Source organism: Diabrotica virgifera, chromosome 9, assembly GCF_917563875.1.
Source record: "Diabrotica virgifera virgifera chromosome 9, PGI_DIABVI_V3a".
Classification (NCBI taxonomy): domain Eukaryota; kingdom Metazoa; phylum Arthropoda; class Insecta; order Coleoptera; family Chrysomelidae; genus Diabrotica; species Diabrotica virgifera.
The window spans coordinates 205,602,660-205,616,362 of NC_065451.1; the positions used below are offsets into that span (position 1 = coordinate 205,602,660).

The following is a 13,703-nucleotide window of genomic DNA, read 5'->3' on the forward strand; positions in this document are numbered from 1 at the left end:
AGAGTCCCCCCAAGAGGAAAGGGGATGTTTGTAAGAAATTGATAAAGTAAATATACCGTCATTGTTTTGTGAAGTCGTCTCCTTGAAATAAGTTTCACAGAATTTGCCGTAGTGTGTATGTGTTTCGTTGAAGTCAGTTTCAGTCGAAACGTAGCAATTCTGTGCATCATTAGAAGACTTAGTAGCAGAAATAGGGCCTGAAATAATCCAACCCAGTTTAGTTTTGTGTAACATGGGACCATAGTTGGTTCCCAATTTAATTTGACCAATGCACAGTAAGTCCCAAAACGTGTCCGCACCAATAAGTAGGTCAATATTGGCGGGTTTGTAAAAAAGTTTGTCTGCAAGAGTAATATGATTTGGGATATTCAGAGTGGCAGGGTCACATGAAAATTGTGGCGTGCATCCTGTGATGTTAGGCAGTATTAAGCAAGTCAGTTTCTTGTTAAAATCATTTATTGTCGATTTCATTTCAACAGACACACAATAGTTAATGTTTTTGTGCATTTGAGCGATACCAAATATAGATGTGTTAGTCTTTGTTTTAGGCAATTGTAAAATGTTGTGTAAACGTTGACTAATAAAGTTAGATTGGCTAGCGCTGTCAAGTAAAACTCTACAATCGTGTAGATTGCCATTTTTATCAGCTACTTTAACCATGGCAGTAGAGAGTAAAATTTGTGATTTGGCAGGTGAATGACATGTTAAAGAAGAATAGTTAGAAGAAGTCTCGTTGGCCTGTGGAATGTCAATAGGAATGTCAGCCTCTACAGAAGTTTGTTGAACTGGCTGCTTTGGAAAATGCAACAGAGTGTTGTGGACCTTACCACATTTCTTGCAACCGGAAGAGCGACATTGTTTTGTCGAATGATTGTTGTTTAAACAATTAATGCACAATCGTAAACCTTTAGCTTTATTTAAACGTTCAGAAGGTGTTAAGTTTAGAAATGATTCACAATGATAAATGTTATGGTCATTGTTACAAAAAACGCATTGTTTTGTTGTGTTAGTAAGAAAGGTCTTTGTTTTTTCCCTTTGTTTAAAGTTACTATTAGATTTATTACTTGACTGTTTGGTTTCGGTTTCCAACGTTTGTAGCATTCGACATTTATCTTTTAAGAATTCAGTCAACTGAGAGAGTGTGCGAATTTCGCTAGCATTAATTTTGTTCTCCCAAGAGCGTCTGGTAGCGTTATCGAATTTGCTGGTCAATAAGTATATTAAAATATCATCCCAATGTTCGGTGGGACGTTCCAAAACTTCCAAAGCATTTAAATGTTTTTGTAACCCGTTTAAAAGTTGCCTAAGTCCAGTGTGTGACTCTTGTTGTAATGCCGGTAGGTCAAATAACGATTTGATGTGAAAATTTATTAGAAGTTGCTTGTTTTCAAACCGTTCTTTAATAAGCGACCATGCTACTTCATAATTTGCATCACATATTTGCAACGAGCTGATTGTTTCTGCAGCCTCCCCTTTCAAGGAGAGCTGTAGGTAATGGAATTTTTGGACATTTGCTAGAGCATCGTTTTCATGTATTATGGACGAAAAACTGTCACGGAAAAACATCCAGGTTTCCAGGCTCCCGTCATACGAAGGCAAATTCAGGATAGGCAGCTTTACCGAATTTAGAAGGTTGCCCGCCCGAGAACCTGATGTGCTAGCACTGTCTTGATGGTCGACAGGGTTATCAGGAGCTTTAGTGTTTAAAAAGTGTGTTACCTCGGCCATTAGCGCATGAAACATGTTCTCAAAACTACATCGTTCTGGCTCATGAACAGTTCTATAATTCTCATCACACTTACTGTCCAAATTTTCGATGATTTGTTGAGCTTCTTCAAATTGGTCAATCAATTTTTCAGCCCTTACAAGTCTAGCATTTAACTCCGTTAAATCAGGCTGATCTTGTGTTTTAATGGTGTTAAAGTATGCGCTAAATCTCGTAAGGTGATTTTTGATAGTTGTTCGTTTGTTCTGTTCTGTTTGTAAACGCTCTGTTTCCTTTTTGTTTTGTTTTGACATTGTGATAAATATTCAAATAAGAAGATAAATGTAAAAGGAAATGTAAAATGCAAAAATACCTACTATAATATTTGTTAAAGAAGAAGAAAGGTGTAAAATAAAATGTAAAATAAATTATAGTATGTACCTAATGTAGATAATGTCAAAAAATGTAAAAATTGTAAAATGCAACAATTATAAAATGTAAAAATACCTACTACCTATAATAATTGATAAAAGAAGAAGAAGCGTCTAAAGAAAAATATAAATGTAATTAAATGTATTATTGTGTAATGATTCGAGCCCAACGTATTTGTAAAATAAATGTTTAAATAACCCTTAAAAAATGTTTGTAAAGTTTGTGAAATAAATGTTTAAATAACCCTTAAAAATGTTCAAAATTCGAAACTATAAATATTTAAAATGTCAAAGATAAAAATGACACCCCGTCTATGACATAAAAAAGATAAAAATGCAGTTTGCCCGTGAAGCAATTAAATCTTTTAACATAAACTCAAAAATGTCTTATCGTAAATAAAATACCACGTTTCTGTTATCAGATTTCAGCACTTATAAATCAAGATATTTTAAGGGTAGGTATATGAAAATGTGAACACTGACCTTTTTTAAACTGGGCGTGTCTGTCTGCCTGTCTGCGCTCACTAGGACACTGGTAATTAATTATATATCCGGCTCGAAGGACCAAAATGTTTGTTTATACGAAGCTGAAGAAAAAGGTTGATGGGTGGTCGTAAATCACTTCGCACTTGTTAATATTTTTGAATTTAAACGTATATTGGGTAAACTAGATATATAACAGTATTAAAAAATAAAAGGTTAATATGTGTGTTGCTTCTCTGAATGTTTTGACTCGAATGGGGTTCTGGAATCTGCCTTTGGTGAACTTCAATCCCCTCTGCTTGAGAGCGTGGGGTAGTAAAAAATGAACCATATATGTATTAATATTAACCGCATTGGCGTACTGGTTCGTATTGTCAGATATCAGTATAAATGTGCGTAAACAGATATTTTGGCATAAATTGTTAACATTTATTTGACAGTTGCAGTGATGACACTTCATATTTGTTTATATTCTTTACTATAAGTATTTGTTTCATTATATTTACTGTTTTTATTATGTACTTTAACGTAAGATTATAACTTAATTCTTGTTTTCTATTTCTAAAGTTTTTATTTATTTACATTGAATATTAATTTGTTTTGCTGTATAATCCACTTCCGCAAAAATTGTGTGATGTATTTGATTTAAAATGAATTCAAGAATTTTTTGTAATTGGGCAACAATGTCAACTTAGATCTCTAACGTAGATAATGACGCGCAAAGGTAAGTAAATTAGACGGACTGTAGTCGGTTTTACTCGTTATTATGTGTTTTAACTAAATAAGGTACAATGGAACCTCGTTAACTCGGATTAATTGGGACCGCGGCCGATCCGGGTTATCGAAAATCCGAGTTAGCCGGAGAAAATGGTAAAAATTAATAAAATACGGTATACTTGACAAAGATATAAATAAAATACAGATAGTTGGCGTATTCCATGTCGTTTTTTCCATCTATCCAGCCAACCTTGACTCGCAGGGAATTTTGGTTCACAATCAGGCAACATTTTATTCAGCTTGAGTGCCGATTCTTGAATAATTGGTCCAGACAATGGTAAACCACGTTCGCGTTCCGCACAAAACCACACATACAAAGCGTCGTCGAGAGTCTCATTTTTAGGTTTATTAGCTTTGCACCGATTGTCCAAACTGTCTTTTGTTATCATTTTGAAACAAAATTCTTGGATTTTAGTTCTATTTTTCGGCCAATCCGATACTGTAGATGTACCGACACCATATGATGCTGCAATAGTTTTTAAAGATTCGCCTTTATCAATTCTACCTAATGCTTCTAGTTTCTTTTCCATTGTCACTACAACATTTTTACGTTTTGTTGCCATTACGTGGACAAAAAAACACGCAAACACAAAATCTGAATATATTTACGAACGATTACAGAACGGAAGCGAACAATACGACTGTACTACACACAATACGGTCTCAATCAATCGCAACGATGTTATGTTATTTAATAACAGTGAAGACTAAGACCATTGTTTAAAAAAGAATTGTTTAATAGTCTTTTAGTCTTTTTTAAACAATGCTAAGACCGTTTGAAATAAAGGAAGGAATACTACAGGTGTCTGTTGTTTCCGATAACACGACAATGAACGTCGTGTGCCATGAGTCATTTTTACTATCGTATAATGTAGTTCAAATTACACAAATATCCATTATCTCTCAAATATTATATACATACATTTTTATTGTTGAAATGTTTCTCTGATAAAAGTCGGTCCGGGTTAGCCGGACTTCCTGGTTATCGGGGGCCGACTTATCGGGGTTCCACTCTACATGCAATACGCGAGGAGGCCATGTCTTATCATACACTAAGATGAAATTATTTCCTATATACAGTACGTAAATCGTTCAGCTGGACATAGGGAATATACATTGAGAGAATTGTGGCAACTGCGCTAGCCTGTGTTACTTGAAGCCTGTTCGAGTAACGAGTTTTTGGTGCAATAGAGCTGTTAGAACGAATAGAATAAGTGACTCTTGAAGCAAGGCTGTCCATAATAGGTAAATAAAAAACAGAGTTTATGATTAATGAGTTACTAACTTTACTTTAATTTTTATATTTATAAAACTAAACTAAAATTAAAAACTAATTTCAAAACTAAACAGTTTTTTCATTACCTTAGGCCAAAAATATTTAGCGACTACATTGTCATATTTTGACGTTTATTTGTGTCAGTCGAAATGAGTTGGCAAGTTTGACTAATAACTATATTGTCATCGAGAGAGCTCAGTTGCCACAAGTATATCAATATAATACAATGTATTATTGTGTTTTAAATTTATCAATCAAAAGCAAAATGAAAATTAAATTAAATTTTTTTTAAATAACGCGGGCACATAAATTTGATACACCCTGTATATTGAGCTGTTTTAAAATTTATTAGAATTTAGTGAATGTAAATAGATTTCTCTTTTAACGAGCTTTCCGCGGAACCATTAAAGACTTTTGTGAATAATTAAAGTGAAAAGAACTATGTATTTAGATTTAAAATGGAAAAAAATTGTTTACTGTATAATTTCTCGAAAGTGATAATTGAAAAGAAAGTTGGAATTTTAATATCTTCATTTCAATACGAGTATATGTGGGAGAGTTTCTCCGAAAGTAATTAGGATTGTCGGAACAAATTTGAGGGTGACTGTTGTTTGTCAAATGGAAAAGTCAATGTTCTGATTCTTGGAATGTGGAAGGGGAAAAGATGGATTGGATGATTGAGAGAGAGTGAAAAATAATTCATTATGTTGTTGGCAGCGAGAAAGAGCGGTTTCGACGTGTTAAGTGGAGTAGATAGTTAGCATATATCAGTGGCTAGTTGATAGTGGAGAATAGTGTTGAAAAGTGGAACGAGAGACAGATCAAATCGAGACGAAATACTTCTTTGATTCTGTAGTATTGTGAGTTTTGTTGAATCGAGAACGTGTCAAAGAAACACGGTTTGTTGGAGAATTAGTGCTGGTATGCTGACAGTTTTGAAGCTGGACAACGGAGGGAGGCTTTGATGAGTAGCCTTTAACATAATCAACGAGGGAGAGCTGTTTGGGGTCACGAGAAGACATCCGAGTGAGGGAAGCAAAAGGTCAGTCAATTTATGTGAAAGAGATTTTTGTGTTCGGGAAATAAATTTTTGAGTAAAAAGCATATGAATTAAAATTCCAATATTTCAAACTATAAATAGTAAATATAGGTAACCTTGCGAAGACATAAATTTGTTTGGTTTAGTTTGTTTTACCAAAGTCATCGGGAACAAACCGATAAATTGTTTTTTTGTAAAGATAATAATTTTAAGTGGTATAAATTTCATTCGGACATCTGTGTCCACAGGTTTTTTAGATTCGATAGTTTTCAGAGTATTAATTTGATAAATAAAAGACAATTCTGTATTTTTATCTTAATAGTTTGCTTTATTTCTTTTCCCTATTTTATCCCGATTAGGATCAATTCAGAGATACTGAACCCACGAGAGAAGATAAATATAACGTAAGATAATTTGGTTTTTTTTTTATATATTAAAAGGCACCCTGAGATTTTTTATTCAATTTTGATATATGATTTGCGACAATTAAATGATTAATTAAATAAATAATAATTAATATAAATAAATAAGAAGCAGATCACAACAGTATGTATTTATGTATCTAAATATATACAATGTATGTTCCCTATGTCCAGCTAAACGATTTACGTACTGTATAGTGCGAAAGGAACAAAGTGTTCAAAGAAAGAAAATTTGTGCAATGTGCCTGTCGCTATTTAAAGAGCCTCCACGTAGACACTAAATCCGTACTTACTCTCAAATAAATTCCACCCCAAACCATCACAGAGCCTCCATTAACCCCTTAACGTGCACACTCGAGTTAACTTGAGTGCGCTAAACTGGCCAAACTGTGCACACTCGAGATAATTCGAGCGGCGTCGATTTAATATTACTATAGTTTTTCACACTCAAATGCAATCGAGAATTGAAAATAATAATGTGAAAGCAAAAAAAACAGTTGTTTTATTGATATTTATCATTTACATGGGATTGTAAACTGTAACACTTACTTATTCCAGTATAAAATATTATAATCCTTTTTGTACTTATCACTTACGACTTATCTCTTTCTTGTGAGCCGCTTTCTGACAAATTTGCGTAGTCATATTCTGATTCGCTCATATTTCAAAATATACAGTATGTCCCTGTAAGTTGTATCCATATGGAAAACTTTTTTATTATTAATTTTACAGAAAAAAGTTATTCTTCATAAAAAGCTCTGCATGGTCCAAAATCTAAGATTTATCCATCAAATATCAATTTTTTAAAATATTATACGAGGTATGTCAAAAAGTTTGAATTTCACTCAGGAGTAAAGTAGCTTTATTTTTCACAATATTGAAAATTGCTATTATGAAAAGTTGTTTGGAATTAAAAACTATATTCTAATATGCAATTACATCTTTCTAATTGAAAAAATTTTTTTTTGAAAAATTATGGATAACTAACATTATTTTCAGTTATTTCAATTCTGATAACTCTTTTATTATTAATTTTACGAAAAAAAGTCACTCCCAATAAAAAGTTCTGGATAGTCTAAAACCTAAAATACAACTATTTATATGAAATTTTATCAATTTTATACGAGGTATGTCAAAAAAATAAATTTAGATCAAAAGTAAAGTACCTTTATAGTTCAGAATATTTCAATAAAAAGGATGTAATTACACAATGAAACATAGTTTTTAATTCTAAATAACTTTTCATAATAACAATTTTCGCTATTGTGAAAAATAAACGTATTTTACTCTTGAGCGAAATTCATATTTTTTGACATACCTCGTATAAAATTGATAAAATTTGACATAAGATGGTTGTATTTAAGGTTTTAGACCAGGCAGAACTTTTTATTAAGAATCATTTTTTTTCGTAAAATTAATAATAAAAGAGTTATCTGAATTAAAATAACTGAAAATAATGTTAGTTATCCAAAATTTAAAAAAAAAAAATTTTCAATTAGAAGGATATTGCATACTAGAATATAGTTTTTAATTCCAAACAACTTTTCCTAATAGCAATTTTCAATATTGTGAAAAATAATGCTACTTTACTCTTGAGTGAAATTCAAACTTTTTGACATACCTCGTATAATATTAAAAAAATTTGACATTTGATGGTTAAATTTTAGGTTTTGGACAAAGCAGAGCTTTTTATGAAGAATAACTTTTTTTCGTAAAATTAATAATAAAGTTTTCCATATGGATACAACTTACAGGGACATACTGTATATCACGCTCCTGCGCAGTAAACAAAATACGTTTCGGCAAAAAATTATCATTCATCGCATCGTCATTCCGATTATTATAACAAAAATTGTAATCGTCCAGTGACAGTTTCGTGACGAATACTTCAGTTATCGGATAAATGCAAGTGTTAGTTGCACTGACCTGCGCAATAGGATCGCTTTTTACATTAAAAATAAATTGATATTTTTTGGCAGGTCTTTTTCAAAAAAATTGTGCATTAAGGGGTTAAACAATCTCGTCTCTCTTATGTTGCGCTGGGACCGCTCATTGGTTCACAAATAACTCTTAAGGTGTCGACCAGAAGTGTTTAAGTTATGTGTATTTCTGTTTTTAATGTTTTGTTATCTGTTTTTATTGTTAATTTAGTTTTGTTTCAGTTAAAACATGGCATATTAAAGAAAAAACAGTATTCTTTGTTTCTAAAAATATCCGGGACATTCAAAAAATAGAATGTTTACAAAATGTAAGACTACAATACGATTTGATGTATACCCCAAAAAACAGAATGTTTACAAAATGTAAGACTACAATACGATTTGATGTATACCCATACTTATACCTTGTCATTACTACAGGTTGTCTCAAACTTAACATAAGAAAAGCATTTCTCTTCTTCCACCCGGTATAAGTTCAAAAAAGAAGTATGAGTAAACCTTTTCACAACTGTGTAAATACTAACGAAAAATCTAAAATAATAAAAAAAAATTAGCGGAGTCCGTTAATCTGTTCACGAAAAAATCAACTATGAAAATGAGCATAATTTTAGTTGATGCATAACTTTTGAAGCTATGTTTATATCGGAGTAATTTCTGATGCATTTATACGAAAAACTCGAGTCACTTTTTAAATTTTTAGATGCACTGTATCTACGATGTGTATTGAAATTCTGTATCTCGCCTTCATAGCTTGCGGAATTGTGGCATATTCGGTATACCCACATTAACTCAGTTATCTCATAGAAATCAATATCTCTAAAGGCACTATACAACTGAGATCTCTAACCACTATATCCATCGCCTAAACCCACATTTTCCGACACGGAATGTGCATGTATAACGAAAAGACGTATTCAACTCAACGGTGTAAGTGTCTGGAAAGATAATTTACCTGCAGGAGAAATGTAAATCTCGAGGGTTTACGTTTTGGCGTGAATTGTGTCTTTCTGCAGTTGGGTAACTAGATACTAGAAATATACTGCTACCCCAAGCCCCGGACAATTTAACACTTTAACGATAATATTTAAATAAAACTTTAACATTAACATTGAGAGTGATTTACAATCATAAAGCATGCTTGAAAATAAACCATTCGCAGTGATGAAGTCAAAATTTTTCTACGAAAGTGCTTGATAATAATACAACTAACAAACTAAAGTTAAAGCAAACAGCTCAGGATCCAAGGCCTGAGATTTAGGAAAGACTTTTCGACTTCTCGGAAAGATCCGGTTCGAAGGACCATGAAAAGGTTCAGCAAGATGAGCCTTGATTGTTGCGGGAGTTGGTTGGACTTCTGGACGTAATTGAAACCACCAATCCCCAAATATATGGTTTATATATACAATAATACATACAATATAGTTTATTAGCTGTGTGCAAGTACTTGGAGGGGATACGAGAAACGATCGTGCACGAGTAGCGGAGAAATCTTGAAACTTTCTTTAATTCATATTGTCAATTATTGAAATTGTCATATTGACATATTTTATACCTACTGTCATTGAAGAAAATGGGATTTCGCAAATGCTGTGTTATAAATTGTAAAAATACAACAAAGAATTGTCAATTCAAGTTCTATTCGTTTCCAACTTCTAAGCACAAATTATTAATACAAAGAGAAAAGTGGATTTCCATACAATGTTTCCTTTTAATATCATAACCTCAATCTTACTTTTTCTTTTTATCCGTTTTTGGGCTATGGCCTTGACAATTATCCAGTAACCAGGACTGATATAATTGGCCAATACAATTAAAAGTGCGAAAAATGTTACTGAGCTATGACACCAGGCGTCGCTCTAACGAACTTGCACGGTCCCAATGGATAACCTACTCTCTTGGCTGTAATTGTAATAGCAATGAGACTGTCCTTTGTCCTGTAACGTTGTTTTATAGAATTGAATTTTGAGTCAGCTATCCACGCTTTAATTTATTATTAATACAAAGAACAAAGAAATGTTTTTAATTAACATCAGCACTGATGTGCAATAAGCAAAATATTATTTACGATTTGCAATAACCAAATAAATTAATAAGTCGCACATGTCAGTATTCAACAATACGATTTCGTTAAGCGCTCACTATACTACTCGCGAAGTTGATCAAAGGTCAGCGAGCACGAGAGTGTAGAGAGATACTTCATACGACTTCGCTTCGCCTCGAGCTACTCCCATTCAGTGTCGGTTTTTGCGATCGAGTCAAAGGACTCGAAGTTAGTTTCTCCCCGCGCGAATGTATTCCTCGTTGAACGAGTGTGTAGCGATGCACTTCGGACAACTTTCCCTAGTACTTCATCGAGTAACTTCGCGAGAGTGTAGAGCTCGCTTTAGAATATCGTACCGGGTGATAAAACTATTGTTTAATATGAAATCTGAATATTTGAGGTTAAACCAGTTGCCACGGTTTGTTCCTATTCTGTTCCATGTGGCCCAGATTCGTCTTGGTTGGTCGAAATCTTCTGGCTTGCTTGTAATACATGGCATATTGCGGGTGGCAGGTGGTGCATTCTTCTCCCATTCATCTCGCCAACGGTCGGTTCTCTTGAAGTTACTTTCAATTAGAATTCTTGCAGAGTCTAGCGGTCTTGAACAAAGCCTACTTATGTCTCTGCCTATGATACCAACGTGAGAGCGGAGCACAGGATCGGCGTTAATTTTTCTGTACTCTTTGACAAGGTTTTCGGCCCAGTGCTGGTCACCAGTACGTTGGCGTGGCCTTGATTATGCATGTTTGGTGTGCGGGCTGTTGAGAGCCAAACCGGTGTACAGTATTCCGCAATGAGATAAACGAATCCTAGTCCTGTCAATCTAAGTGTAGTCGCTGAGGAACTCCATGTAGTACCGCATAACTTTTGCAGAATATTATTTCGTATTCTGTTTTTCAGTCGTCTTTGTAACATGTTCTTTAAAGCTTAATGTCAAACCTAGATATTTTGGGTGTTTAGTAAAGCTCAAGAGTCTGTCGTCAAAGTGGAATTTTAATTGGTAGGTGGGCATTCTGTTGTTTAAATGAAAGCACGATACTTCCGTCTTGGCTGCATTGATCTGCAATCTTCAGCGGCGGAAATATCTTCTGAGGGGAATCAGGTCGTTTGTTAATATTGGCTCAGTAGTCTCCAATTCTTTATGGCTCGTAGCAAGTACTTCTTTGATGTGGTTTCGGGAGAATTTTTTTGTAAAACAAGAAACTTTTGCAAATTTTACAGGGAATAATAAGCTTATTACCTAATAGATACCTAATACTATATAGAACATTGACAGACACTAGGATTGAAATCCTAGTAGGCTATTAATCAGCCAAAGTTACGTTAGCTACCTGTCACTGACCCACTAGAGAATTCTATTAATGTTAATGCAAACAATTTTATTTATTGCAAACAAAATCTTGGAAATTTCTGGTAGAGTCACGAAAGAATTTTTTACACCACAATATAATACAAATCTTTACAGAAACAAAAACTCTACTTTATACAAAAATAACAAAATGAACAAAACTCACCTTTGAATTTCCTCTCCCGTGACCCTTTCGTGTTTCGGCGACATAACATTATAACAAGAATCATTTATAACTAACTTAAAATCGTCGTCTAATAAAGTCTCTATCGTATTGGAAGACGCTATTCGAGTACCGTCGCGGCTTTTGCACACCACCCTGTCGATGCCCTTATCTTCGCGTTTTAACATTTCGAGAAAGTCCCCCACGGTATTCGTTATCGGTTTTAACGTGAATTTACATCTTTCTTTTCGACTCGGCAAGGGCACTGTGATTTGAGGCAGTCCTTTGTGGTATTCCACGGTCACGTCTGAAACAAAAACAAACATTTAAGAAGATGTTTAACAAGTTCAATTAAATTCAGGGGAGTATTTGAATATTTTAACAATACTCTTCGTTGAGAAGCCAATTATATCTAATCTTATAAAAGCCTATATGACACGTCGTGCAGTTGGTCCGAGACAATTCAATATGTTAAGTCACAATGACTCCCGGATAATTTTATGATTTATATGATTTATTATTTATATTTTAAACAAATTACATGCGTACGTTATATTTTTAAAATTAATTAAAGGAATTTTATTATTTATTATTTAGACACTAAGGACCGGTTGTTCGAACGCTAATCAACAATGATCATTATCAAATATTTAATTACTGTCACCAACTGTCAATGTCAACTTTGTTTGGGTTGCTGAAAACATAATTAATTATAATTATGAAATTACTTAATCAATTATGTTAATAATTGTTATGTTAATTGATTAACTAATCTCATAATTATAATCAATTATGTTTTCAGCAACCCAATAAAAGTTGACATTGACAGTTTTGGTGACAGTAATTAAATATTTGATAGTGATCATTGTTGATTAGCGTTCGAACAACCGGCCCTAAGGGCCGGTTGTTCGAACGCTAATCAAAACTGATCATTATCAAATATTTAATTACAATTATATTTGATTAAGCCTACTTCTGACAGATGTCGCATTTTAAGGTTATGTTGACTGATTTATTTTATTATTTTGGTTTTAATTTAAAATAAAACATAATTAAACTCTTTCTGATGTTAATTTCTTGTTCTTACTTACAAATCAATAATAATAATAAGCAATTTTTAATAATTTAAGAGCTGCGCCTATATTTTAATTACTGTTTTACCTACAATCAATAACTGATTAGTGTTTTACATGTATTTTTCATGATGCGATTTGATTCCCATCAAGAAAATTGATTACAATAAATGATTGATTATAATCAACTTCTTGATTAGCGTTCGAACAACCGGCCCTAAATGTGACAGTTAATAATTGACTTTTAATTCACTTCTATCTTTACTCAGATTGTGAGTACTAACAATGTTTCTTCGTACCTTTTCCTAGGTCCTAGACGAATGAAAGCGGAATGTGATTGCATATTGTAGAATCCTTTCCGCCTTCTATATTCGTCGTCTCTATGCCTTATAAATTGTAAAAGGCATACATTTGGGATATTAACAGAAGGAGGGTCTAATAAGGAAAGTTTCAGATTTTAATTATTGTCTATTATTATATTTAATAATGGATTCTGTATCTGGGATTTTCCTATTTTCTTTAATAGATGTCGCAGCAACATCCTAATAGTGGATTTCAATCCATTTTTGAAATTCCCTTTAAAAAGACAATCTCGTTGCGTTTTGATTCAGAGGCGGGCACGCATCTACACTGATGAAGTCCTAAACGGAAACAGCTGTCTGTACATTGTGCCTTGCCTCTAATAGTGCGGCAGATTCGTGCAAATATTACAAGAATTGTGCATTTAATGATAGAAGCATATAATTTGGACTACACATATTACACATATAAAGGTTCAAAATTAGATATGAGGCCATGTCAGATTTTACCTTTTACAAAAATGGCGGGCATTCAAAATGGCGACGATACATATGTAACTAATAGCACGATAACTTTTGAACGAAAAGTCCGAATTCAACCAAATTTGATATTTGGGTTCATTTTTTGTTGTGTAAGATTGAGCTCTTGAACTGGAAAAATCGGTTTACAAGAAGTTGTGTTTTTCCTGATTTTTTATGTTAAAAT

General features: G+C 33.2%; 1 protein-coding gene across 3 annotated transcripts in view; it reads right to left on the reverse strand.

Annotated features, from left to right (window-relative positions):
- The window catches only part of LOC114330477 (calcium uniporter protein, mitochondrial), a 620,188-nt gene that overhangs the window by 48,942 nt on the left and 557,543 nt on the right, over positions 1-13,703 (reverse strand). For all 3 annotated transcript variants that reach the window (XM_050662491.1, XM_050662490.1, XM_050662492.1), the window contains one exon: positions 11,629-11,932. In XM_050662491.1, the coding sequence (XP_050518448.1) occupies positions 11,629-11,932 (304 nt within the window). The remainder of the gene's footprint in view (positions 1-11,628; positions 11,933-13,703) is intronic.